At 53.5% G+C, this 22,647-nt stretch overlaps 7 protein-coding genes across 7 annotated transcripts; 3 read left to right on the plus strand and 4 right to left on the minus strand.

The window, feature by feature from the left end:
* Nucleotides 1–980: 980 nt before the first annotated feature.
* NECHADRAFT_46516 (uncharacterized protein) lies at nucleotides 981–1,678 on the plus strand (the record flags this gene model as incomplete). The annotated part of the gene is made up of 2 exons (XM_003048722.1): nucleotides 981–1,029; nucleotides 1,086–1,678. The coding sequence occupies 2 exons, from the start codon at nucleotides 981–983 to the stop codon at nucleotides 1,676–1,678; spliced, it is 642 nt and encodes a 213-aa protein (XP_003048768.1).
* Nucleotides 1,679–1,886: 208 nt separating this feature from the next.
* Nucleotides 1,887–2,820, minus strand: NECHADRAFT_95547 (uncharacterized protein; the record flags this gene model as incomplete). Its single annotated transcript, XM_003048918.1, has 2 exons — nucleotides 1,887–2,604; nucleotides 2,657–2,820. The coding sequence occupies 2 exons, from the start codon at nucleotides 2,818–2,820 to the stop codon at nucleotides 1,887–1,889; spliced, it is 882 nt and encodes a 293-aa protein (XP_003048964.1).
* A 985-nt stretch (nucleotides 2,821–3,805) lies between these two features.
* Nucleotides 3,806–6,244, minus strand: NECHADRAFT_62839 (uncharacterized protein). The gene is made up of 3 exons (XM_003048919.1): nucleotides 5,856–6,244; nucleotides 5,357–5,805; nucleotides 3,806–5,306 (listed from the first exon to the last, which is right to left on the minus strand). The coding sequence occupies exons 1-3, from the start codon at nucleotides 5,953–5,955 to the stop codon at nucleotides 4,059–4,061; spliced, it is 1,797 nt and encodes a 598-aa protein (XP_003048965.1). The 5' UTR covers nucleotides 5,956–6,244; the 3' UTR covers nucleotides 3,806–4,058.
* Nucleotides 6,245–8,522: 2,278 nt separating this feature from the next.
* On the minus strand, nucleotides 8,523–9,870 carry NECHADRAFT_83802 (uncharacterized protein; the record flags this gene model as incomplete). The annotated part of the gene is made up of 2 exons (XM_003048920.1): nucleotides 8,523–9,226; nucleotides 9,360–9,870. 2 exons carry the CDS (start codon nucleotides 9,868–9,870, stop codon nucleotides 8,523–8,525), a joined length of 1,215 nt encoding a protein of 404 aa, XP_003048966.1.
* Nucleotides 9,871–11,108: 1,238 nt separating this feature from the next.
* Nucleotides 11,109–13,009, plus strand: NECHADRAFT_62846 (uncharacterized protein). The gene is made up of 2 exons (XM_003048723.1): nucleotides 11,109–12,019; nucleotides 12,218–13,009. The coding sequence occupies exons 1-2, from the start codon at nucleotides 11,739–11,741 to the stop codon at nucleotides 12,939–12,941; spliced, it is 1,005 nt and encodes a 334-aa protein (XP_003048769.1). The 5' UTR covers nucleotides 11,109–11,738; the 3' UTR covers nucleotides 12,942–13,009.
* Nucleotides 13,010–13,218: 209 nt separating this feature from the next.
* Nucleotides 13,219–13,452, minus strand: NECHADRAFT_9915 (uncharacterized protein; the record flags this gene model as incomplete). The annotated part of the gene is made up of 1 exon (XM_003048921.1): nucleotides 13,219–13,452. A coding segment is annotated over one exon (234 nt), but the record flags the coding sequence as incomplete, so codon positions are not given.
* A 487-nt stretch (nucleotides 13,453–13,939) lies between these two features.
* NECHADRAFT_46823 (uncharacterized protein) lies at nucleotides 13,940–20,289 on the plus strand (the record flags this gene model as incomplete). The annotated part of the gene is made up of 2 exons (XM_003048724.1): nucleotides 13,940–17,069; nucleotides 17,177–20,289. 2 exons carry the CDS (start codon nucleotides 13,940–13,942, stop codon nucleotides 20,287–20,289), a joined length of 6,243 nt encoding a protein of 2,080 aa, XP_003048770.1.
* Nucleotides 20,290–22,647: the final 2,358 nt, after the last annotated feature.

Here is a 22,647-nt window from a genome sequence, read left to right on the forward strand (position 1 = left end):
CGAGTCGAGAGGGTCGAGTACGCAGTCGCAGGCCGGGTTTTGTAGATGGAGAAGATGACTCGAGGGACTGGAACAAAGAGAGGAGGACGCACGCGGTTGCGGCAGGTCCAAGATATTGGTTGGAGGGAGAAGTTGTTTAATGGGAGGGCCCTGGTGTGCGATAGGAAGGCTGGGCTGGTGAAACCGACAGCTATCGAGAAAGGCGACCTCTGATTGGTTAGAATCTTGTGCATGCTGGTGTTGCAGAGGAGCAGAGAAATAACCCCGCTAAGCCACATTAAGTAGTATTTCGATGGCGGAATGCCTCTAGCCATGTGCTTGTCACCATTACGCTCATGTTTACATTGCTAGAATTGAATTTGTTCTTTTCCCATGTGCCTGAATCATCTGGAGAAACGTGGCCGCTGGTCGTGTCTCACAGAGTAACATCATGGCCTTGCTCCTTCGTCATGATGGACGCTAAATCCATTCAACATGATTTTTATCCGGTACGTACATAGTGGCTCCCGTTTAGCAATAAGCCACAGCCGCATCTGGTCCGGATCTGTACCTCAATATGGTTGACAAATAATCTTGAAGCACCTCGAGTTCGGGAGACACAAAAGATGTTGTTTGCGTGTTTGTTTATGTGTCACCTCATCTTCTATCCTCCGACTCCGTGTAACATGACACTCTAGCAAGTGACGCGGCCGCAATGACGGGCGAGCGTCCAGTCCAAACCTCCACTGAAGCTGCAACCCGGCGGGGCCCTCCCGCGTCCTGGGGCCCTGTTCCGGGTGGGGGTCCGGGGGGACCTGGTGAGGCTCTTCAGGGACTCCATCCACTAAAAGTGAGAGACACCTGCACCACACCTCAAAAGCTCCCTTGTTCAAACCTGTCCAAGTCCAGCCAAAGATATCGCCAGCCTCTTATTCACCACAGCGCCTCGTTCTTTGCCTCCTTTTCGTATCGCATCGTTGGCCGAAGCACCTGCGACCAACATGTACCACCTCGCAAAAGGCCTTTACCTCTATGCGACGAGTAAAGAGGGTCAGCTCGTATCCCATCCTCCGCCCTCGACTCCCTTCCTAACGTTCCCATCCTAGAATACTCCGTCATTCTCCTAGGCCTCGACAACGCTGGCAAGACCACCTTTCACGAACAAGTCAAGTCGCTCTTCCTACCGAATGCCCCCGAACCGAAGCTCAAGACGGTGCCCACCGTCGGTCAGAACGTCTCGACCATCCCATTACAGGACATGTATCTCAAGTTGTGGGATGTGGGTGGACAGCACTCGCTGCGGAAACTGTGGCAGAGCTACTATGCGAGCTGCCATGCTATAGTGTTCATTATAGACAGCACGGATATCGGCGACGGGAACCTCGAGCATGAGGAGAGCAGTGGCAGGTTAGATGAGTGCCGACTCGTCCTCGAGGATGTCCTGCAGCACTCTGAGACGGAGGGCGTGCCGCTGTTGATCCTCGCTAATAAGCAGGATCGCGAGGACTGTGTCGAAACGATACGAATAAAGGAGGGCCTGGTAAAGAAGGTCATGGAGGGAGACAAGGGGTCTGCCATCCGCGACTCGCGGGTACTATCCATGAGCGCCTTGACCGGCGATGGTGTCAGGGAGGCCATCGAGTGGGTAAGGACACGAGTACAATGGAATAAGGAGTCCAGGCCACCAGTAATGCGATAGCCGACTTGTTAGCGGTCCTTACACGTAGATATCATGGGTTATGAGCGACGACGGCGGCTGGACTAGCGAGATAATTGGCAAGCGTATCTACTGGGGTTCATGGGCATCGCATCCATCCATCTTGCCATCTTGTGCGGGGTATCATGCTTCTATTTTTCCTTTCTTTGTTTGATCCTCTTTCTCTGACGTTATCCCGTAGACATTAGCGTCACCTGTCGTTCTCCGCCGTCAACTCGGCCATCAACCCTCCCTTGTCTCGTCGCTTGGCATCCTCAGCCAGCTTGCGATCCACCAGATCGCTCAGCTCCTTGGACCGGTTCAGCGCTCCCTGCGCACACTGGATGAATAGTGGCGCGTCCAGAGAGGTGCCGCCGAGTTTGGCAATCTGACAGATCTCGCCGTGCTTGTTGAGGCTGTATGTGCAGTAGGCTACCCGCAGCTGTTCCTCCAGCCAGTTGGCGTCGACGAGCACCTGGTTACCCTCCTCGCCGAAGAAGCTGTACGTGACGCAGAAGGGCGAGTGCAGCCAGCTCAGGGGCACGGGTTCCCTCTCAGCAGGAGTGTAGACTGTGAGATTCTCGCCCTCGATGCTTGAATCGGGCTTTCGGAAGTGTCGAAGAGCTGCGACAACAGCCAAGCATGCCGCGTCTGTGAGGTTTCCATCATGTGTGAGGACGTGCAGGTCAACGCGGATGGACCAGCACTTCTGGCCCGCAATAAGACAGAGTGACTCTGTATCAAGAGCACCAGATCTCCGGACCGTCTTTTCGAGGAGCCTCGAGAGAAGGACTTCTTCTAGTGAAGGACGGTTGACCTCATATGAAGGGGCGACCATGGGACTGAGCTCTGAAGTGATTGTGAAAACTCCGTCGAAAGGACGGTCTGAATAGGGCACGGTGACTTCTGCCGTGACCTTGGCTAATACTCTAAGCAAATTGTCAGCTCACCCCCCAGAAACAAAAGCTCAATGCCGCGTACCTTGTCTTTCCATACTTGACCTCAGCCACACCATACTCATCTCCAAAGGTGAGCTCCAGAGGTCGAAACTGGTCGAATTTCCTCCCGTCCAGCCGCAAGCCCTCGTCCAGAGCTTGAATGAGAAATGTCTTCTCAGGAAGAGACGGCTCGGCTTCTCGAGGCATGTTGTTTTTTTGTATTTTACGTGTGTTGAAAGGGCCGGGGTTATACAGCGCGAGAGTGAAGTAAACTGAAATTCCAGGTTCTATGAGATCCATGGCCGAGAAATTCTGCCGGGTGGGCCCGCCTTCGCGCCACTGCCTACGCCTCGCGCCGGGGCGTCTTGATGACTTTCAACGCGAACAGCTTTCTATCGATTTGATCAATCGCCAGAAACACATCGAGCATTTTCGCCATGACTACCGCTCACAGACCCACGTTTGATCCCGTTCGTACTTCTTTTACTGTCTTAAAGACAAAAGCTAACGTCTACAGGCCCGTGGCAAAGAAGCCCTCCGAGGCCCTGCCTACCATCAACGTCTTCTCCCAGCCCACACCCAACTCAAGTACCGCCAGGCCGGCCAAGGCGGTGACGCCGACGAAGGACCCTCCCGCGACCTCGCCGCTGAGCTCCTCGCTGCCGAAGCCGCTCACTTCAAGAAGAACGGTGCCCCTGCCCTCCTGGACGATGCCGATGAGGACGACGAGGCTAGCACTTCAGGCGGCGTGAAGCGGTCGCTCCCACCTGCCGCTGGTGAAGAAGAGGATCTAGAAGCAAAGAGGAGGCGGATATTAGCAGAGACAAGGGATATTGATGCCGACGACGATAGCGAGGAAGATGAGGAGGACAGCGATGACGACGACGACAGTGACGATGATTCCGACGCGGAGCTACAGCGGGAGTTGGATCGCGTGCGGAGAGAGCGAGAAGAGAGGAAGAAGAAGGAGGTATGTCTACGCGACTATCAGAGCAAAGGATCGGTTGGCTAACGTCTGTTGCAGGAAGCCGAGAGACTCAGGGAAGAGCAAGAAGCCCGAGAACGAAACATTGCCCTTGGAAACCCACTCCTCAACAAACAAGACTTCAACATGAAGCGCCGATGGGATGACGATGTCGTCTTCAAGAACCAAGCGCGCGGCACCGAGGACAAGGGCAAGAAGAAGGAGTTTGTAAACGTGAGTCTTATTCCCCGTTTCTGTGTATTTCTATCTGCATCGCTGTCCCTTTTGTGTGTCTACTCCATTTTCTATATACAAAACTTGTTTGGAGAGAGGAACAAGGAAAAAATATATGCAAAAACAGTTCGCTGACTCCTGGCCTAGGACCTCCTCCGATCCGATTTTCATAGGCGCTTCATGAGCAAGTACGTTAGATAAATGACATTAGACCAGTCCGCTTTAGACATTAGATACCCTGATTCAGTTAAACCTTTTCCTCTGAACGCCTTTGGTCTTCCTCTGGTGCGTGAGCCTGCTCGGCCAGGATCTTGTTCTCCAGGGCTTCAAATGCCGTCAGCAGCTTGCCGTACTTTTGATAAGTTCCATCACGGAAGCCCTCATCGATGCGCTGGATGTTGCCCTCCTCGGTCCATCGCTTGCCAATGAGGTCATCAAAGGTCTCATTCTCCTGGCGCTCCATGGCCCAGAGAGCCTTGTAAGCACCACCCAGAGCGCAAGCGTTGCCGCCGACGTCGAGCTTGTACACACCCTCGCTGCCACCAAGAACCTCGCCCAGGACGCGGGCAATGGCAGGGTTCAACGAACCGCCGCCCACAAGGTAGATGCGACGAGGCTGGGCAGGCAGACCAGGTCGGGGGCTATGGACGAGGTTCTGGGAGCGTAGGCGCATGGACAAGGCCTGGGACTCGACGATCATGCGTGCGTCTGTCTCCTTGTCCCATCCGCCCTTGACCTCCTGAAGGTCCGAACCATCAGGTTCGCACGAGTAGCGCCAGGTACCAGCGCGGATGTTGGGGACAGTTTCGCGGAGGTAGAAGTACAGGCCAAGCTTGCGTCTGTCGTCCTCCTTCGCAGCGCCCATAAGGGGCGTGTCCTCGACAGCCTTGTTGAACGTCTCCCAACCGGTAGGGCCGTTCTCGGGCTTGGGAAGCTGGTCGCGAACCCTCTCGCGTGCTAGGCCACCGTTCTTGTAGCAGAGCATGAACATGTAGTGACCATCGGTGGTGGGGTGGTTGAAAAAGTGGTAGGATCCGTCGGGCTTGTACTTGGGGGTGTTCATGAGGAAGGTCGTGGAAGTACCGAGAGAGACAATGGCGTCGAGGGGTCGAAGAGGAAGAGCAAGAATAGTACCGGGGTTATCGCCAGTGAAGGGGGTGATCTGGCAGTCGGGGTGGAAGCCGTGGCGGTCCACAAAGTACGGGGAGACGGGACCAAGGATGGCCTCACCCTTGAGACAAGGCTCGCCCAGCTTCTTGCGCAGGTTGATGGCGTCGCGCTTGCTGCCAGCGGCAAGCTCGAGGAGAGGCTCGCTGAATGTCTGACGGGACATGTCGAAGAGGTTCATGCCGCAGACGTCGCTGACGTCCATCGGGGCGATGGCTCCGAGAAAGACGGAGGCGAGCCATGAAGAGACGAGGGAGATGTGAGCAGTTCTAGCGTACATCTGAGGGAGGTCCTTCTTGAGGCGCATGATTTGTGTTCCAGTAAAGCGCTGCCCGTTGTTAGTATTTGTAGAGAGTTACTTGTCCTTGCTCAACTTACATGATGCGCGCCGCTTCCCGTCACCTCGGCGAGCTTCTGTCGGCCACCAAGAGCAGCGTCGAAGGCGTCGCATTCGTTCTGGGTGCTCTGATCTTGCCAATTGGGCGACCAAGGGTGCGCAAGAGCTCCAGGGAGCTGCACAGCAAGAGGTAGACGAGGGTCGAGGTTGTGGAGAATCTCATAGGCCTGGCCGTTCCAGAAGACACTACCGTGCTGCTGGCAAGAACCGCTGATCGCGCGGATGCGAGATAGAGGCACAGGCATGGCTTCCGCTAGACGTTCGAGAACGAGGTCAAGCGACTCCATCCACATGGCGACGGGAGCATAAACCTCGCCCGTCTCCTCAATAACGTGGACACCCTTTTGGACACCATATTTGCGCCCAAAGTCCTTGTCAAAATCGACCTTGGCTTCACCAACGACCTTGAGGTCTGAGTCGACAACGATACCTGGAAAGGTATTAGCTGCGGTCCTTTTTCGTGTCAAGCTGTAAACGTGCCTTTGAGCTGCTGGGTGGACAGGTCGAAGCCCAGGTATAAGGGCTTTGAATCAGAGGGGAGCTCTGGAGAGTTGGAGCGGGATCGAGCCAAGAAAGGCATTGTGAATGGCGGGAGGAGTGACTAAGATGAGAATTGGTTTCGTCAAAGGCGTATGCGGTCGGTCAAGACAGCGTGCCTGTCAGGAAGTCGGAGCAGTAGTCGGAGGGTGGAAAAGGCGAGTTCGCGATGTCAATGGATTATGGAGAGCAGGCAATGGCACTGTAGTGATGACGACAGCGTCAATGTCAATCAATTGGCGATGGATCGTGTATAAGTCCGAGTCGGGATCGATATGGGCGACAGGGATAGATGGCTAGGTAGATAGATGGTGGATGAGATAGCTAGGTAGGTAGGTAACATCAATGACAACGAGGAAGCAGAAGCCAAAAAGAGACACTCCGGCAAAAGAGGGCCACGAGCTTTATACCTTGAGGTAAGCTACCCTCTCTCCATGACAGTCTAGTTAGACCGCCACCCACCGGCAACGGGAAGAAAAGAAACGAAAAGAAAAAATGGGAGGGTGGGTAACAGCTTTGTCCCGTCAGATGGGGATGGGGGTGAGAGGAGGGGAAGGGGAGAATGCCATTCTTCTCTAGGCGTGTACGCAGTGAAGGGAAGGAAGGAGGCTCCCAAGAAAACACCAAGACAAAAAATAGAGATGCTATCCCAAACAAGGAAATTCAGTGCAGAACCACCCAACTATTCGTACAGTACAGCACAGGCAGAGCAGTGAGAAAAACTGGGCTCTAGGTCAGATGAACGCAAGTCCATGTCCGGGACTATACCCGCGCCCGGCACATGAGCCAGCAAGGCAAGGTCAGGGCCTTCTTTTGCCGCCATCATGACAGGTCTTGTATGGTATGTTATGGTAGGTATCCGTATATTCTTTGATTTTACCCACGGCTTTTATCATGACCGCTCAATTAATGGGTCAATGATAAGGCACGACGAGACCAAAACTGTAAAGTCGGTAACTGATAACTAATTCCTGTTGCCACATCTGGCTTCTCTCAGATTGCGTGTCGTCTCCGGTTTTCCAAGGCAGAGAGTATTAACGGGGGCGTGTGTGTATGTGCTGGACCGCCAGACTCAACACCATCAGATGGACACAAGTTGCGATACGGATGGAGCCGAAGGAGGAGTGGGAACAACAGGACAAGGTGTGTATGGTACAGAGTATGCGTGGATCAGCAACAGTTAAAACGAGTTGCTGGGAACAGCTTGATGCTAATGATGCGCCTCCATCCTTGGCGTTGCAACAGACAAGGACATTTGTTGCTGATCAGCACTCTCACAAACTGATGATACTCTCCTCCAAACTCTTCGACCAACTAATTAACTGTACAAACACAAATTGGACCACTGAAGCATGTGCCAGTCCAACTTTTTTTCTTTCTTTTTCCACATCCGTCACTCAATTCTATCCTTCTCATCTTTAGCCTAAAGTCAACAAGGGGCAACTCTTACCCCCCCAGGCCTCGAATATCCCGGCCAATGGGGCCCCTAGCTGTCGCCCTGGCACTTCGCGCCGTCCTCGTGAGCAAGGTGAGCCACCAATCAGCTTGGAGCGCTTGTAAGAATGGAGGTGCTGAGTGGCGGGCCGGCCACGATGGCATCTCGGTAGCTCAGGTCCGCCCCCCTCCTCATCATGCTCCCCCTCCCCTCTCTGCCTTAGCTGGCAGAATGATAAAGTGGCTTCTGCGTCGGGGAAAGAGAATCAACTAGGTTATGGGTAAGAGGAACAAGGGGAGGATGGGGAGAATTGGACTTGAGCGTGGGGGGATGCATCGCGGAAGACGGAAGATACAAGACGGAGAATGAAGAGCGAAACATCCATTGACTTTGCTGCACACGATGCTTTTGATTTGATTTGATTTAATTCATGATGTTATTGTTTTTTACGCCTCTCCCCCCGTCTAAATTAGTTTCCTTGAATCCCGTTGGGGCGCGTCTAAGCTGACCAACGCCACGAGAATAGATGCCGACGCTTGCTACTGCACGACGTCTTTATCTGCATTTTCTAACCCACGGCTGCTGGCTCGTCCTCGTCCAATGCAGCCGTCCTTCCATCTATAGTGTATGCCCTTGCTTGTCCCAATGCCACGTTCACTCCATACTCCTTCTGTGTGCATATGCCAGTGACTCTGTCACTTTCAACATCACCCTAATGCATCTTGTGCATCTCGTCCTCTCCGGCAATGGCCGTGGCTACATGATGAAGCAAATGAGACCTCTGCAACTCTGAGCGAAGCAGACTCTCACAAAAAATAAAAACAAGGGGGCCAAGGGCGTATGCTTCTTCCTCTGCATGCCCGCTGTCTCTCACCGACGGTCAGATAAAGAAGCCGCCTGGAAACCCTGACAACCTGTGGCCACTCATCCTCTATTCCAGCTCATCCGGCCGGGATCCACTGGCCCGCAGCCCAAGGCCCCGGAAGCCAAGCTCGACCCCGGCCAGGAAGAGGTGGGATGTCTAGAGGAATGTCGACAAGAGACACGGGGAGGACGGGATGCAGCATGGGGCCGTGGCCGATGCGGAGAGCCCATAGCCCAGGAACAGCCTCAAACAACGTCTTGTAAGGAAGCGGCTCTCGCTTCTTACACATCCAAGCACCACCTCCTCCACTCTAATGCTTGTTCCTGTTCCTGAGGCCGTGGTCGTGGTCTTGCACGCGCTCGTGGTTACCGTTTGTCTTGATGTCATGACCGTTGGGCTTGTGATCACCGTGATCGTGATCATGGTCCGACTCTCCTCCGTCCGTCTCATCGCTCGACTCGTCTCCCTCGGGCGGCGGATTCACAGTTCCAGGGATAAAGTCGTCAAACTTGGCCTTGATAGGCGCCTCCTTGGGCGCGAAGCGGATGCGCACTCTCCTCACACCGCGCACCCTGCCTCCGACCTGTGTCCGCACCGCATCTTCCACCTGCTTTGTCGTGTCCACCGACCACGCGCCCGGCACCGCCATCTCCAGGTCCACCAGATAATTCTGGCCTGACTTGATACCGCTCACTTCGCGTAGTTCGACCTCGTGCCCTTCTCCCACGCCTGCCAAGGCCTTGAGTGCGTGCCTGGACACGGACGACTTGACTTCATCGTCGATGCCCTGGTCAGCCAGCTCGCAGAAGGCCGCAATTGTGTTTCCACAGCCTGCGTGAATCACCATCAACGAGATGAGGAGACCACCGACGGGATCCAGCCACGCCGCGTTCTCCACTGCATTAGCTCCCATGATGGCTGCCAGCGTCACGAATCCCGTCAGGCTGTCAACTCGGTGGTGGATGGCATTCGATGCGAGGACCGATGATTTGCGTTCTCGTGCTACCTTCATTGCTGCGATTGGTCAATTCCATCCTTACAATCTCAATTGGTCGTGGCATCATGGATTTTTAATCCAAGCTACACGGTTTGTTGTGTCGCCGTCTCCAACAACAACAAAACATCTTTTGGGAAGGAAAAGACTTACTTGCGTGATACAGCCACTCCTTGATGAAAATTGTTCCTGCCGCGAGCCATGCCGCGTGCATGCTCGGGATCCCGAGTGCTGCGGCGCCGTGAGAGTGGCTATGACCGTGTCCAACATGCTCCATGATACCATGTGCCGCGTCAGGATAGAAGTGACCGTAGAGACTGATACCACTGTCCCAGCCCATGTATAGACCACCAGCCAGAAGCATACTCGAAACACCAAGCGAACCAAGACTCTCAACCTTGCCAAAGCCCATGGGGAATCGGTCGGATGGCGGCTTCAAGCTCCATGTTACTGTCGCGAGGGTCAGAACGTCCGATGCGAGATCCGTGATGCTGTGCCAGGCGTCGGCCGTCATGGCCTTGGAATTAAAGGCCCAGCCGCCAGCGAACTTGGCAATTGCCATGCCCAAGTTTGAGAGCAGGCCAATTCGAGTAATTCGAACGCCGGGGTCGTCCTTGTTGGCCGAGGTGAGATAGGCATTGTCGTGGTGGTGATGGTGGCCCATGATGCCGTGGCTATGGCCGTGACCGTGACTGTGTTCATGGTCATGGCCATCCTCATGGCCAGGACCTGTGTGTGATCGCATCTGGGGAGCTGAAGCTGAAACGAGGGTAGGTAGTGATCGAAGTTTGCTGCGCAAGAGAGAGAGGTGAGGAAGAGAGTTTGTTGTTGAGTAACGAGCGGCGGCGGAGGACGTGGTATTTGAATTTGAAACGTGGTTAAATGTCAGCTTAGATGAGGCTGCAAGGTAGGCGCAGCTTGAGAGGGCGGCGACGATGGAGGCGGATTGGAGGGCGCGTAGACGCAGAGAGGCGACGTGGGGAGTATGTGTCCTCAAAAGAATCATCTGGCCTCGTCCATGGCGTGGGACATTAGGGTGTCTCGTTCTCCACGGTGAGAAGCCACAGGCTTGCGCTGGTGCTGCTGGTGCTGGAATTGGAGATTGCGCGGCGGGCGCTGCCGTTGCCGATGCCGACGTCACTCCAGACAGGCACAAGGCCACGCCCGCGGGACGCCCGGCCTGCTGGAGACTCATATATCCGGCAGTTGCTGGCAGACGCGGAAAGTGGGAGGGGAGCCCCAGGGTGGGTTTGAAGGGGAACGAGATTGCGCGTTTTCGTCTCAATCAGAGGAAGGCGAAAAATGTAGATATGAAGGTTGCAAGGGAAAGTGGTGATGTTGTTGTTGTAGTAGCTGTCCGGGCCTCGTCCTTTTCCCTTCGCCGCCGCGCCCGTTAACGGAGGACTGTTCGGATCGGCTTCGGTGCAGGGGAGCTTAGAGCGAGCGGATTTGCTCGGTCGGACCGGCCTATTGGCTCAGCTGGCTGCTGTTTACGGGGCACTGTCGGTGCAGTACCGCCAGTATGAGGGGGAACGGGACGGGATGGGAATGGGGGATGGGGATGGGGATGGAATTGGATCAGAGATTATCAAGATTATCAAGGGGCCAGGGGGAGAGAAGTCGAAAAAAGACTCCATCTCTCCACTGGCCAGGAAAACCTGCGGCGGCAATTGGCAGAAGGAAGCGACGCCATTGTCCAAGACGGCTGGTTCCATGGAGCTGAAGGGACGGGGAATCCACTATCTACGACAGACTCGTCTGATGAGGAAGCGCGAGGTTCCGGTCGCCGGAACTGTCAAGGGCCCGACCACTGAGGAAAGCTCTGTCGGATTTACAGGGGGTGAGGTTGAGCTCTTTGGGGTCATTTCAGGGCCTTGAATTGACTTCAGCGTCCACACTACGCAGTTGTAGGTCCATCGTCCCTTGACCGCCGGGTCTGTTGCCCAACGCCTTACACGGGATATCCGGACCTCCCCATCTCTTCAACAGTTCCAACCCGGAGTTACGAAAACAAAAACGTATCAAGCGGGTACCTTACTTTATTGTTACCATCCATCTTCTTTGTCAGCGAGCGCAAACTCGGATTGTGGGGGATGAGCCCTCGGATGTCGAACCTGAATGGGGTTCCCTCCAAGACGCCACCCAAGCCGTAGTCTGGACACTACGTACAAGGCTGAGAAGAAAAAATTCCCCTTGGAACCAATGACGCGCTCTTCCGAGCCTTGAAACAGTTTCTCGGCCACTTACCCATACAAGCTCGCATCAAACTGTACAGTAATTATTCGCCTCTGATTGATACGCGCCAGCTTTGCGTAATCTTAGTCGCATTGCTTGCAAAGCCCTGCGTAATACCTCGCGCCTCGTCTCGTCACCCAAGTCTCCCCATCCCTTGACCCTTGCCTCTTTGGCCAATCCTTCGTCAGCCATTGGAAACGGCATCGTCAGCTACGAGCTCGGATTGCCCTGTCCCAGCAATCTTGCGAACGTCACGCGTCACCCAACAGCGCTTGGACTGTTTCCAATTAACAATCCATGGTTCCAATGAGGAAATTTCGGATCCCTTACACGGTCCTTCCCCCGCCGTCCACAGTAACACCGGCTTCGGCCTCGACTCTGCCCGGCGCCGTTGAAGCCCTCCGTCGGTTCTTCGCCGCTCCGTCGCCGGCACATCTCCCCTCCTCGGCCGTTGTCCTCACCGGCGCTGGTCTTTCGGTCGCCTCTGGTCTTGCCGACTATAGAGGGGACAAGGGCACTTACAGAGTCAACAAAACATATCGCCCCATTTACTATTATGAGTTTCTAAACAACCACGAGTCTCGCAAACGTTATTGGGCTCGCAGCTTTCTCGGCTGGTCCAACCTTCACAAGGCGGCACCGAACAGTGGTCACTACGCCATCAGGGATTTGGGTGACATCGGTCTTGTACGGAGCGTCATAACTCAAAATGTCGACTCTTTTCACTCAAAGGCACATCCCGATTTACCAACCCTCGAGTTACACGGATATCTAAGATCCATTGTCTGCACGACATGTTCTACCGAATATTCGCGAGATGAGTTTCAACAGGACCTGGCCCGTCTTAATCCACGATGGGCCGCTCTGCTAAATGACGCCCTCGCTTCGGGTGCTCTAGATACAGAAGATCCTGATGAGCGGAGATTCAAGGGAATCAAAATGAATCCCGATGGTGACGTTGACTTGCCCGATGCTCCTTATACAACCTTCAGATATCCATCATGCCCCAAATGCTTATCCAGCCCGCCCATAAACGCAGACGGCCATCGACATGTCGTTGATGTCGACTCTGACGGAGCTTGGGTACCCCCCAGCACCGCAGGCGTCTTGAAGCCTGCCGTTGTCATGTTTGGGGAGAGTATCGACAGTGGTGTTAAGCACGCCGCTGAGGAAGCCATCGACAGTGCCGGGAAGCTGCTTATTGTAGGCACCTCGCTCGCTACGTACTCGGCTTGGAGGCTTGCCAAAAGAGCTCAAGATCGATGTATGCCCATTGCTGTCATTAGCATGGGTGGAATCAGAGGCGAGGATAAGCTGTTTGTCGACATAGATCCGAACCAACAGGGCGAGCAAGGTGTGAGGGTTGCTTTGTCGACAGATGACCTTCTCCCGGCTCTACTCTCGGCACTGCGTAATGATGTGCTTCCGTCGTCAAGGAGATCGGCCTCATTGGAAGCGTCGATAGGGAACCCCGGTGTCTTTAAGGACATGCTGTCTTAAGCCTTGCATATTTGTACAACAGCTCAGCCAAGAGGATAGACGAATAGCACTTAGAAGAAATTCCCCAGATTAGCAGGCTTCGCCTTCTTTGGTGCAGCTTCACTCGCGGTTGTTTTCTCCTCAACCTGGACTTCGGGAACTGGTGTCGCAGGTTCGCTTCGCTTTGCCTTCTCTTGCTTCGCCTTGCGGGCTGCTTCGTCTCGTTCAATGGCTTTCAGCACTACAAGGAACTGTTAGTCGTGGGGTCTGGATTGACGGTTGAACTGGCGCTCTTACTCTCTTCCCAATCGGCTTCCTTCTTAGGGTCGCCAGTACCAAGTGCCTTCTCAACGTCCACCGGCTCACCCCTCTGGATCTTTTCCACAACGTCCCGTAGTGCCATAATCCTAGCCTCCGACTGTCGCATGTACCGATCAAACGAGTTCCGTAGAGCAATCATTTGAATCGACATGGAACCAATCAACAGGAAAATAGCAATAAAAAAGGTCGCCGGATTCCATTCCCTCGTCTTCTTCTTTAATTGGCGATTTTCCTTTCGCAGCGGTTTCGGCACCAGGGATCTCCAGAATGAACGGTCCACGATGGTTGCAGGGGCTGTGCTCGAGAATCGGATACCAAGACGAGGAGCATGTGACGCTGTCAATGCAAGAGCAACTGCTCGAGCATTGCTCGGTCGAATTGCAAGTTTTGGTAGCGACATGTTGAAGCGTGTATATCGTTTATTGGCTTTAATGGCAATATCTTGAGCTCTAAACTTGACTTCCAAGAACTTCCTCGAAAAGTCGTCGGCACGGGCCTCCCAATTCCGGGGTCCGACCGTTGCCCCAGACAACCACCGGTGTTTAACCCTGTCACTAAACCTAGCACTAACTAAACATGATCCATCCGGCCTCATGCAGTCCTCCGTCCACTACCTTATGTCCATATTGTAACTCCATTTGAATAGGAGCTTTTGGGTTTGACGACGGTATGGTTACGAACTTACTCACATAATCTACATGGCTTCCCCTCAAGCAAAGGCCGACGCGGCCAAGGCGGCTCTAGCATCGACTGCGACATGCACAACTGCTACAGTTGTGACGCTCAAAGAATTGCTGCTTCCTGATACCGAAACCTCATCTACTACCTCTCAAACGAACTCTCGAACTACTTCCCGAGCGGCGGCGCAATCCAAGGCGAAGAAGACCACGGCGGCGCGAACAAAGTCCAGCGAGGAGCAACTCTCGGCCAAAGATCGTGCTGCTCTTGCAACGAATGTTATTAACATTGCGATCAAATCTCTTACCGAAGCTGCAAAGCCCGCGCCACCGTCCACACCGAGTAAACGACAGCCCTCCCATGGCGACTTGCGAAAGGCTGCGGCGCCACGAACGTTGCGAAGATCTCTATCAGCGCCCCTATCACCACTGCATCCGAGAACCTTGAATCGAGTCGCTACCTCACCGAACATATCCTCGAAAACAGCATGTCAGCCAACAGCTCAGCCAACAGGTTGTTTGGCAACTGTTGAGTGTGCGCGAGTCGCCTTTGCCTGTCTCCGATCGATCATGGGTCCCATCCAGCCGACGCAAACCGACTTTCAACTCGAGAATGGCATGTCGGCGTTCATTGGCAAACTTCTTGGTCTTGGAATTCAGGATCAAGCTCTTAAGGAGTTGAGGATACTGAAGCGAAGGCTAGACACATCAAGCAACAAGACAGCCAAGTCAGCAGCCGCCGAAGGACAAACAGCCTCCCAAGTCATCGCCGAACTACTCGACTATGATGGAATTGTGCCTGATCACCTTCTCCCTGTTGTCACAGGATGTCAGGTTCAGGTTCTCCGCTGGATCTCTCATTCCAAGAAGCCAGCCCAGATTGAAGCAGCATTGCCTTTCCTGGAGGAAACTCACGCTTCATCCCCGATCAAGTTGTTTGAAAGGATGGGAACGCAAAACGAAAAGGAGACACAAAAGGCAGCTCGCCAGCTTGCATCACTATCACAGACTCTTCTATCGCTGGCACCCAGCGTTTCCAGCAAAGAGGACCAGGTCGCGACAGAACCACGACTCAGCCCCACGCCCATCTCAGCTTTCAAGCTCCAAGTGCTTTGTTTCAAGTCTCAACTACGGTGGTGGAAAATGGCTGGTCATAAGGGAAATGTTGATGACGAGGTTCTTTCACCGTTTGTTCGTTGTGTTCGAGCATTGACACGACGACACACATCCACAACCGGACCAATTTATGAGACAATTGCTACCTCATTCAACGAGCTCTTGGAGCTTGTTGAGGCTCAAGACTCAAAAGCCACGACCTCATCCAACTCACCTCTGGCGTCGATGTATCAGCTCCTCGGAATCGCAGCCCAAACCGACCGACATTATGATTCAGCCTGCGAATGGTTCCAGCTTCTCAAAGACATGCTTGATCCTGAACATGAACCAGCAACTCGCATATTTTCGATATCAGCTCGTCTTCTCGCGGCATCGTTGAAACAGGCCAATTACGATTCACAGACGGAGCAGCTCATTCATGAGGTTGTTGAAGGCCTGGATGGTAGCTTGACAGGCAATATCACCGAACTTAACGACTTGTTAGAGAGCCTGTCACTTGCCAGGCGATCGGCTGTTGGGCTTCTCGTGAGCAGGGTCAACGAGCCCAAAACGGAGAACCCAGCATTGGAGTCTATTTTGGGGCCTTTAAAGACATTCATCATGCGATTTCCTCGATTCAGTCGCCGCTGGCTAGGCTCTATCCCTGGAAAAGAGGCGACCGCCAAGATTCTCCTGCAATTCGATCAACGGCGACAAGTGCTGATGCAGACCATCAACCAGATCCTTGACGGTGCGCTGATGGTGCTCAACGGTGATATTCAGTCCGGTTCGACAACTTGGAAATCCATGGACGAAGTGCTATGGGATTGCAACAAGCTTGTAGAATCTATCCTCGACCCGACTATCTCAGTTGCACGAACCGAACAGCTCAACACTTACTTTATCAAGATCTCGAGCCTCTACTTCGCCAGATACAACCAGCTACGAAAAGATGTCGGCAAGTCCAAGCAAATCAATAAAGAGGTTCTCCAGTCTCTTAGCCGTTCTATCGAGATGATTCAGGATCGACCCATGGCTCAACAAGAAAAGGCCCAGATATCGACAAAGCTAGAGCTCTTTGCAGATCTCTGCAAGTCGGCCAACCGCAGCAGTGATGCTATTCGCACTCTGAGGTCCATCTGCACCAACATGATTGAGGAGGGTGCCTTGGTCAAGGTGACAGCTGCACTTGACTCTCAACCTCCGAGCCTCGCATGGAACGCTGATGAAAAGGCCGAAACTTTGTCTCGGACACTGCGGTCAATTGCCAAGCTTGATCACTCGTGGAACGATTGGGCCTTCTTCCTGCCAGAGGGCGAACGTGCTGCTGTGTTGGAACACTTGATGCAAATCGTTGGAGAAGCGGGTGCTCATGGACAGCCTCTCAAGCTCCATGATGCTTCCGTTCAAGCCCTTTTGCGAATCTATACACTTGACCGTTTCCCCATTCGAAGACTTCGAGTGCTCCTTCAACTGCTCTTCCAGAACATCGGAGAGGAAAACGACATGGAGGAGATCAGAAACATGGTTGATGAAGCAGCGCAGTTGCTGGATGGCAAGACGCTCGGTGAAGACGCCGCCTTGACCCGATATATCCCACATCTTCAGGCCTATCAGAAGTCTGTCTTGGCTTTGGCCGTGACTGACGAAAAATTTCCCGTCTCTGTTATGGCTGAGGCTATCTCTTGCTGGAAATCCATGACCGAAACCTGCAGTTCAAGGGCTGACCTTTACGAGCGCATCGATAACCCCGACGGTCTTGTCGCTCACCTCCAGTCGGCCAGCCAGTTTGCCAGTCTCCGAGGCGAGAACAGTCTTCAGCTTGCCATCCTCGAACTATCGACGCCTCTCTCTAAGATTCTAGCAGAACCGACATATAACAACGTAATCCTTAATCACACTCTTCTGGCATCTCAACATCTCAACATTGGCCACTTCTCTGAGGCCAAGAAGACGCTCGAAGCAACCAAGCAGCTTCTTGATCAAGCAGAGGGGGCATCTCGTGGTCTCGTTGCAGGGTTTCACCTCACCCAGGCCGAGTATTATTCTGGTATCGGTAGCATCGATGAAGCGTAAGTGAGGCCAACAAGTATTTTAATCAAGTCTAACCAGTTTATAGTAACTCCTCCCTGGCGGCTGCCAAGGCCATCTACGATGGAACAGTCTCATCTTGGGCTCTGTCAAAGTCTCAAGTCAACATGTCCCTCGCTCTCAGCTCATTCCTCGACTCCGTCTTAGCGTTGAAGCAAGGCAGAGTTCAAGAAGCTCTCACTTGCATCAAGTCCAGTGTTCGGATTCTCTCGCATGACTGGTCCAAGATTGAGACATCTTCATCCAGAGCCACCAGCCCAAGTGATCTCAACGCTTCCATTGCCAGCATCGATAGTGTCAAGGCAGGCTCCAAGCTTGGTCAGATCATCGGTCCCCGGTTCTGGGCTCTTGCCTTTCCCCTTCTACGCGGTCTCTTGCATATTTCTTCAGTATATGCTCATCTAGGCATGTTCCAGGAGACCATCTACTACGCAGAATCGGCCCAAAAAATCGCCGAGAGCACCGGTTCGCCCATGTACCGAGCTCAGGTGCTTGCTTGGACAGGCTCCATCTATCATCGTGCCGGGAAACTCACCAAGGCAGTCGATTTTGGCAGCGAAGCTTTTGAGGAGCTACCTCAGGACATCTGTGCCTCTCGAGTTGAAGTTGCTTGTCAATTGAGTGATCTATATCGAGATATGGGTGATGAGGCCAAGGCGCGAGAACTGCTTCAGCTGGCGGAGGAAACCGCTCAGCGCCTAGGAGATCATGGAAAGGTGTTGAAGATTCAAAACGAGACCAAGAAGGCTGCAGCATCAACAACTCGAACGCGAGCTGCCGCTGCAACACGGACAACAAGAGCTACGACGAGAACGACAAGAGCCAAGACTGCTGCAACTCCCGCTCCACGAACTCGAAAGCGGGAGCCCGCTGTTAAGGCTCAGCCAACTTCAACAGCAGAGGTGTTGAAGCTTCCCAACGATGTATACCAGGCGTCTCTCATGGCTTCTGTCATTCTGTCAAGAGCCTTGGGTTTCATCAACCAGAAGGACTGGACATCGGCATTGTCAACCTTGGAATCTGCAAAGGAGCTTCCTAAGCTCTTTGGCACCCTCTCCCAAGAACAAGTGGTGACGGCCATCTCTCTCATCGGTCACAGTATGGAGCAGATGATCCATGATCCAGTCTTCTCTGTCATCCAGGACTCGACCATCTCCTTCCCAGCCATCGCTTCATCGGACAAGAGTGCCTCTGGGAGACTATCTCTAAGCCAGACACCTCCTCGTAAGGGCCGTACCACGACAGCAGCCACAGAGCGAAAGGGGTCCAAGGACCGTGGCGTGCCCGCGTTTGCGGATGCGTTAAGGCAAGCTCAGGAGCTTCTTCTGGAAGCTCATGCTTCCACGTTGTCAACTGCTAACAGCACCATGGTTCATCGAATCTCAGCCCTGTTGCAAAACACGGTCATTCTTCTCTCAGCTACCTCCACAACGCAGTCCAAGGTCACCGCCGGATCAGGGTTTGCCACTTTCTCAGTTGACTTGGCTCGCAATGTCACCTGGAAGCGCGAGCAAAGCACTCTCCAAACAAAAGAAGTAGCCCAGGCTCAGGCTCGTTCGACTGATTTTGGCTCTTCCAGACGAGCCAGCCTCGGCCTCACAACGGAAATGGCCAAGTTCCAGAAGAACTACATCGAGTTGGTTCCTCACAACTGGAGTGTGATTTCGGTTTCTCTCAGCGATAATCATCATGACCTATGCATCACCAAGTTCCAGGCAGGCCACAGCCCCTTCATCCTTCGGCTTCCTCTAGAGCGAGCCAATTCACGAGATGCGGACTCGGAGGTTTTCAACTTTGAACATGGAAGAGAGGAGATGTTAGAGATTATTCGACTTGCCAACGAGACAAGTCACTCTGCTAGCCGTGACTTCAGCGCCAAGGGAGCCAAGTCTGCTTGGTGGGCTGAGCGAGAGGCTCTAGACGAACGACTGAGGGACCTCCTGAGCACCATCGAAACGACCTGGTTGGGCGGCTTCAAGGGTATCTTTTCGCAGCACGAGCGACGACCTGACCTTCTTGCACGTTTCCAAAAGAGCTTTCAGCAGATCCTCGATGCCAGTCTGCCCTCTCGAAACCGAGTGCGAGGAAAGAAGGCAACCAAGACATCCAAGGTCTCTCTGGATCCTCGCATTCTTGACTTGTTCATTGGTCTAGGTGATCCCTCGGATCCTGACAGCGACTTTGACGAGGCGCTTAACGATTTGCTCTACTTTGTCGTGGACATTCTCCAATTCCACGGAGAACGCAACGCATATGATGAAATCGACTTTGATGCCATGGTGGTGGAGACATATGATGCTCTTCGCGGATACTACAACGCTGCTAAGACGGGCTCAGAGAGGGCAGACGATGCCCACACGGTTCTGGTACTGGACAAGGCTCTTCATGCTTTCCCCTGGGAGTCAATGCCATGCATGGAAGGTCTTGCAGTCTCCCGCGTCCCTTCGCTGGCCTGCTTGAGACAGCTCATTCTAGAGTCACAGCCATCAAACAGGGGAAACGAGGTGGATGAGGATACGCCCGAGGGTCACTATGTCTCGGCGGAGCGAGGCACCTACATCCTGAACCCATCGACCGATCTCGTCAATACGCAGTCTACTTTCAAGCCATCTCTCGAGAAATTCTCAACTTGGAAGGGTATCGTCAACCGTGCCCCTCAGGAGGATGAGTTCGAACAGGCTCTGTCAAACTCGGAGATTCTACTCTACTTTGGTCATGGGAGCGGTGCCCAATATGTCCGAGCTAGGACTATCCGCCGTTTGCAGAAGTGCAAGCCAGCTACATTCTTGATGGGTTGCAGCTCAGCTTCACTGTCGGAAGCTGGCGAGTTTGAGTGCTATGGCCCAGTGTGGAACTACATGATGGCAGGCTGCCCTGCCGTTGTGGGCACTCTCTGGGATGTGACAGACAGAGACATTGATCGGTTTGCCGGTCGATCATTCGAGGAGTGGGGACTGTTCCCCAAAGGCACGTTCAAGGAGTCTAAGCGATCCAAGGGCAAAGCCAAGGCGTTGAGCGAGGAGGACATCGACGACGCGGAGGGAGACGAGCAGGTGACGCGGAACGTGTCACTGGCGGAGGCGGTTGCGCGGTCCAGAGGGGCGTGCAAGTTCAAGTACTTGAACGCTGCAGCGGTGGTACTGTACGGAATCCCGGTGTACATCAAGCACAAGGGGGCCGAGTGAATATAGGGGGTGAATTGTATACAATGGGTTGGGGGTTTAGCGAGGTGCAGCATTGTATAAATGATGGAGGTTGGGGCATTCATTGTATGGCATTTTGGGGCATAGCAAGGCGTTTGGATAAAGGGGACACTGTTTTGGTCTCTCATGACCTGGATTGAATACATGTTTCTTTTGACGTTGTATGCTTGAACCAGGCGGCACGTTCCGAGATTGCATAGTGTCGTTCCTTGTCTCGGAGCTTGGAGGCTCAACTAAGGCAAGGCACGATGAACATGTTTCAATTTTTAGAGTTGCTGACAGGTTGTGTCTGTCTCGGGGCTGAGACGTGAAAGTGACGCCGCATCAAGACTTGCATTGCATGGTGGAGGGTTATGGATAGGGGCTGAGGGGGAGCCAACTGGCCAATGCTCAATTACATTCATAGACTCAAGATACGTCCAAGGTGTCAGTAAGCAGGCATAGATAGCAACTCAATAGTCAAAATGAAGCCGCCCCGACAGACGCTGGACTATTGGCTGACCGTGATCGGAGATGCATGTTTGAGGCGTCTACCTTTTTTTTTCCTGCTGTTACCTTTCCAACGGCCACGCCAAAAACAGAGTCTGCCGGACACAGACGTTCCAGTGGCGGCTGGTGAGAAGTCAATCGCAGTCCACGTTGTGAAACGTGCTCCTCCCCTCAAGGCAGGGTTTCATGAATGTAACGAGCGATCGGACGAGGATCGAAAAAACGGACCGAGGGCGCTGAAGGTTGTGTAATTACAAATTGGACCTGGAATGCTGTGATTTGAAATACTAGCCTGTGATACCTTCCAGAAGGGAGCAGGTCGTCTCTATCTCAGGGAACGGACGGGAAGCGAGACGAGACGGTAGAGGTTCGTTTGCAATGTCTGTCTAGCCAGGGGGTGTGGGTAGGTATGAAACATCGCGTATTTTCTCTCCCATTAACTGGACTACGTAATTACTAGTTGGATCTGGGAAACTCGAGGCCATGCTCAATGAGGATAGGGTAGACGGGGGGTAACCTCATGAACCACGGGGCGAACGAACACGATGGTGCAATCTCATCAAGACTTCAAGAGCGCATGACCATGGCCAGAGCTTCATCACCGCATTAACGAGGCCCTCGCGTAAGCCCGTGAGAAGCAGCCCTATCTCGCTCTCGCAGTCAAGAAGGTTTGAACTAGTCATGTAACATTCTGCCTGGGCTCTTTTTTTAATTATACCGAGAGTGCCGTGCCGTAGGGCTTGACGTCTGGATCCTCACTACGCCTCCTACGACACGCGTTTCTTCTTCTCCCCCCCTCTGCTGCGGTTGCTTTTGCTACGCGTCGTCTCTCTTCGCCTCTATTTTGAAATCGAGTGTGCTGCGCAAACACGCAGACCGGGTTGCGTTGCAGCGTGAACCCTTGTGAGCAAACGAGCAAGAATACAGACAAGACAAGTAACAGGAGGACTTGGGTGCATCCGAACTGCGCTGTAACGCTGTAGTTTGGCTTCGCTCGCAAGGGGTAAATGACGTCCCCTCCCCGCGCGAGGTTCTAGACTCGATCGTCGGCCAGATTTTCTCTCTTCAAGTTGCCTGAACCAACAGCTCGACGATCGCGGGTCCCCCCTTCAAGGCGCGCCCATCACATCGTCACCAGCCCTAGGAGGCTGCTAAAGGATACTGTAGGAAGAGTGATCCAGGTTAGTTACGAGGAAGGGGGAGGGAACTTTTGCCTCGACCGGGGATCCATGACCGGAAGTTTTGTCGTCCTTGCTTTTATGTTTCGAGGCCCAGGTCAACATCCATGCATTTTCCGCCGACAGCCTGACTTGTTCCTGGTGGGTGGTTCATCTAAAGAAGGCGTCTCTTTGACTGTATGAGCCAGATTGGAGGGAGGCAGCTCTTGATTCGTCGTCGACGTTTCTGAAGCCCAGCCAGGGCCAGTGTAGTATCAGACTTGTATATCCCGGCATAGGCACTCACGGCTTCGGGACATGCCGTCTATGCATGGGTTTCAGAGCCGTACATAGTATACCCCTGATTGTGCAAGAGGCGCCTCCCTCCCTCCTTGTTCCGTCCCGTCTTGGTCTGCAGATGTGAGTGAGCGGATCACGTATGCAGGCAACGACAGCCGGTCCCGTTGAATATTACATACATAGCCTCGGATGACTGATTGTTTTTTCTATATATATAACTTGAGTTTTATAACTTGACTTACCTGTCAGTTATTTAGCTCAACTCAGGAGTGCAGATGAGATGAGATGAGGTTGGCTCAAAACGCTGCCGAGGTAAGGGGTAGAATAAACTTCATCAACGGGCGCGAAGACAGCAAAACGTGACATCGTGGCCGCGTCCTGGCAGAATCGGCAC

This window comes from Fusarium vanettenii (genome assembly GCF_000151355.1).
Source record: "Fusarium vanettenii 77-13-4 chromosome 8 genomic scaffold NECHAsca_10_chr8_2_0, whole genome shotgun sequence".
Taxonomy (NCBI): Eukaryota; Fungi; Ascomycota; class Sordariomycetes; order Hypocreales; family Nectriaceae; genus Fusarium; species Fusarium vanettenii.

Coding starts and splice junctions, on each gene's coding strand:
- NECHADRAFT_62846 (XM_003048723.1), top strand. CDS start 11,739: ATGGTTCCAATGAGGAAATTTCGGATCCCTTACACGGTCCTTCCCCCG. Junction 12,020..12,217: donor GAGTTTCTAAACAACCACGA/GTCTCGCAAACG, acceptor CGGATATCTAAG/ATCCATTGTCTGCACGACAT.
- NECHADRAFT_62839 (XM_003048919.1), bottom strand. CDS start 5,955: ATGCCTTTCTTGGCTCGATCCCGCTCCAACTCTCCAGAGCTCCCCTCT. Junction 5,806..5,855: donor GTCCACCCAGCAGCTCAAAG/GCACGTTTACAG, acceptor ATACCTTTCCAG/GTATCGTTGTCGACTCAGAC. Junction 5,307..5,356: donor CGGGAAGCGGCGCGCATCAT/GTAAGTTGAGCA, acceptor AACAACGGGCAG/CGCTTTACTGGAACACAAAT.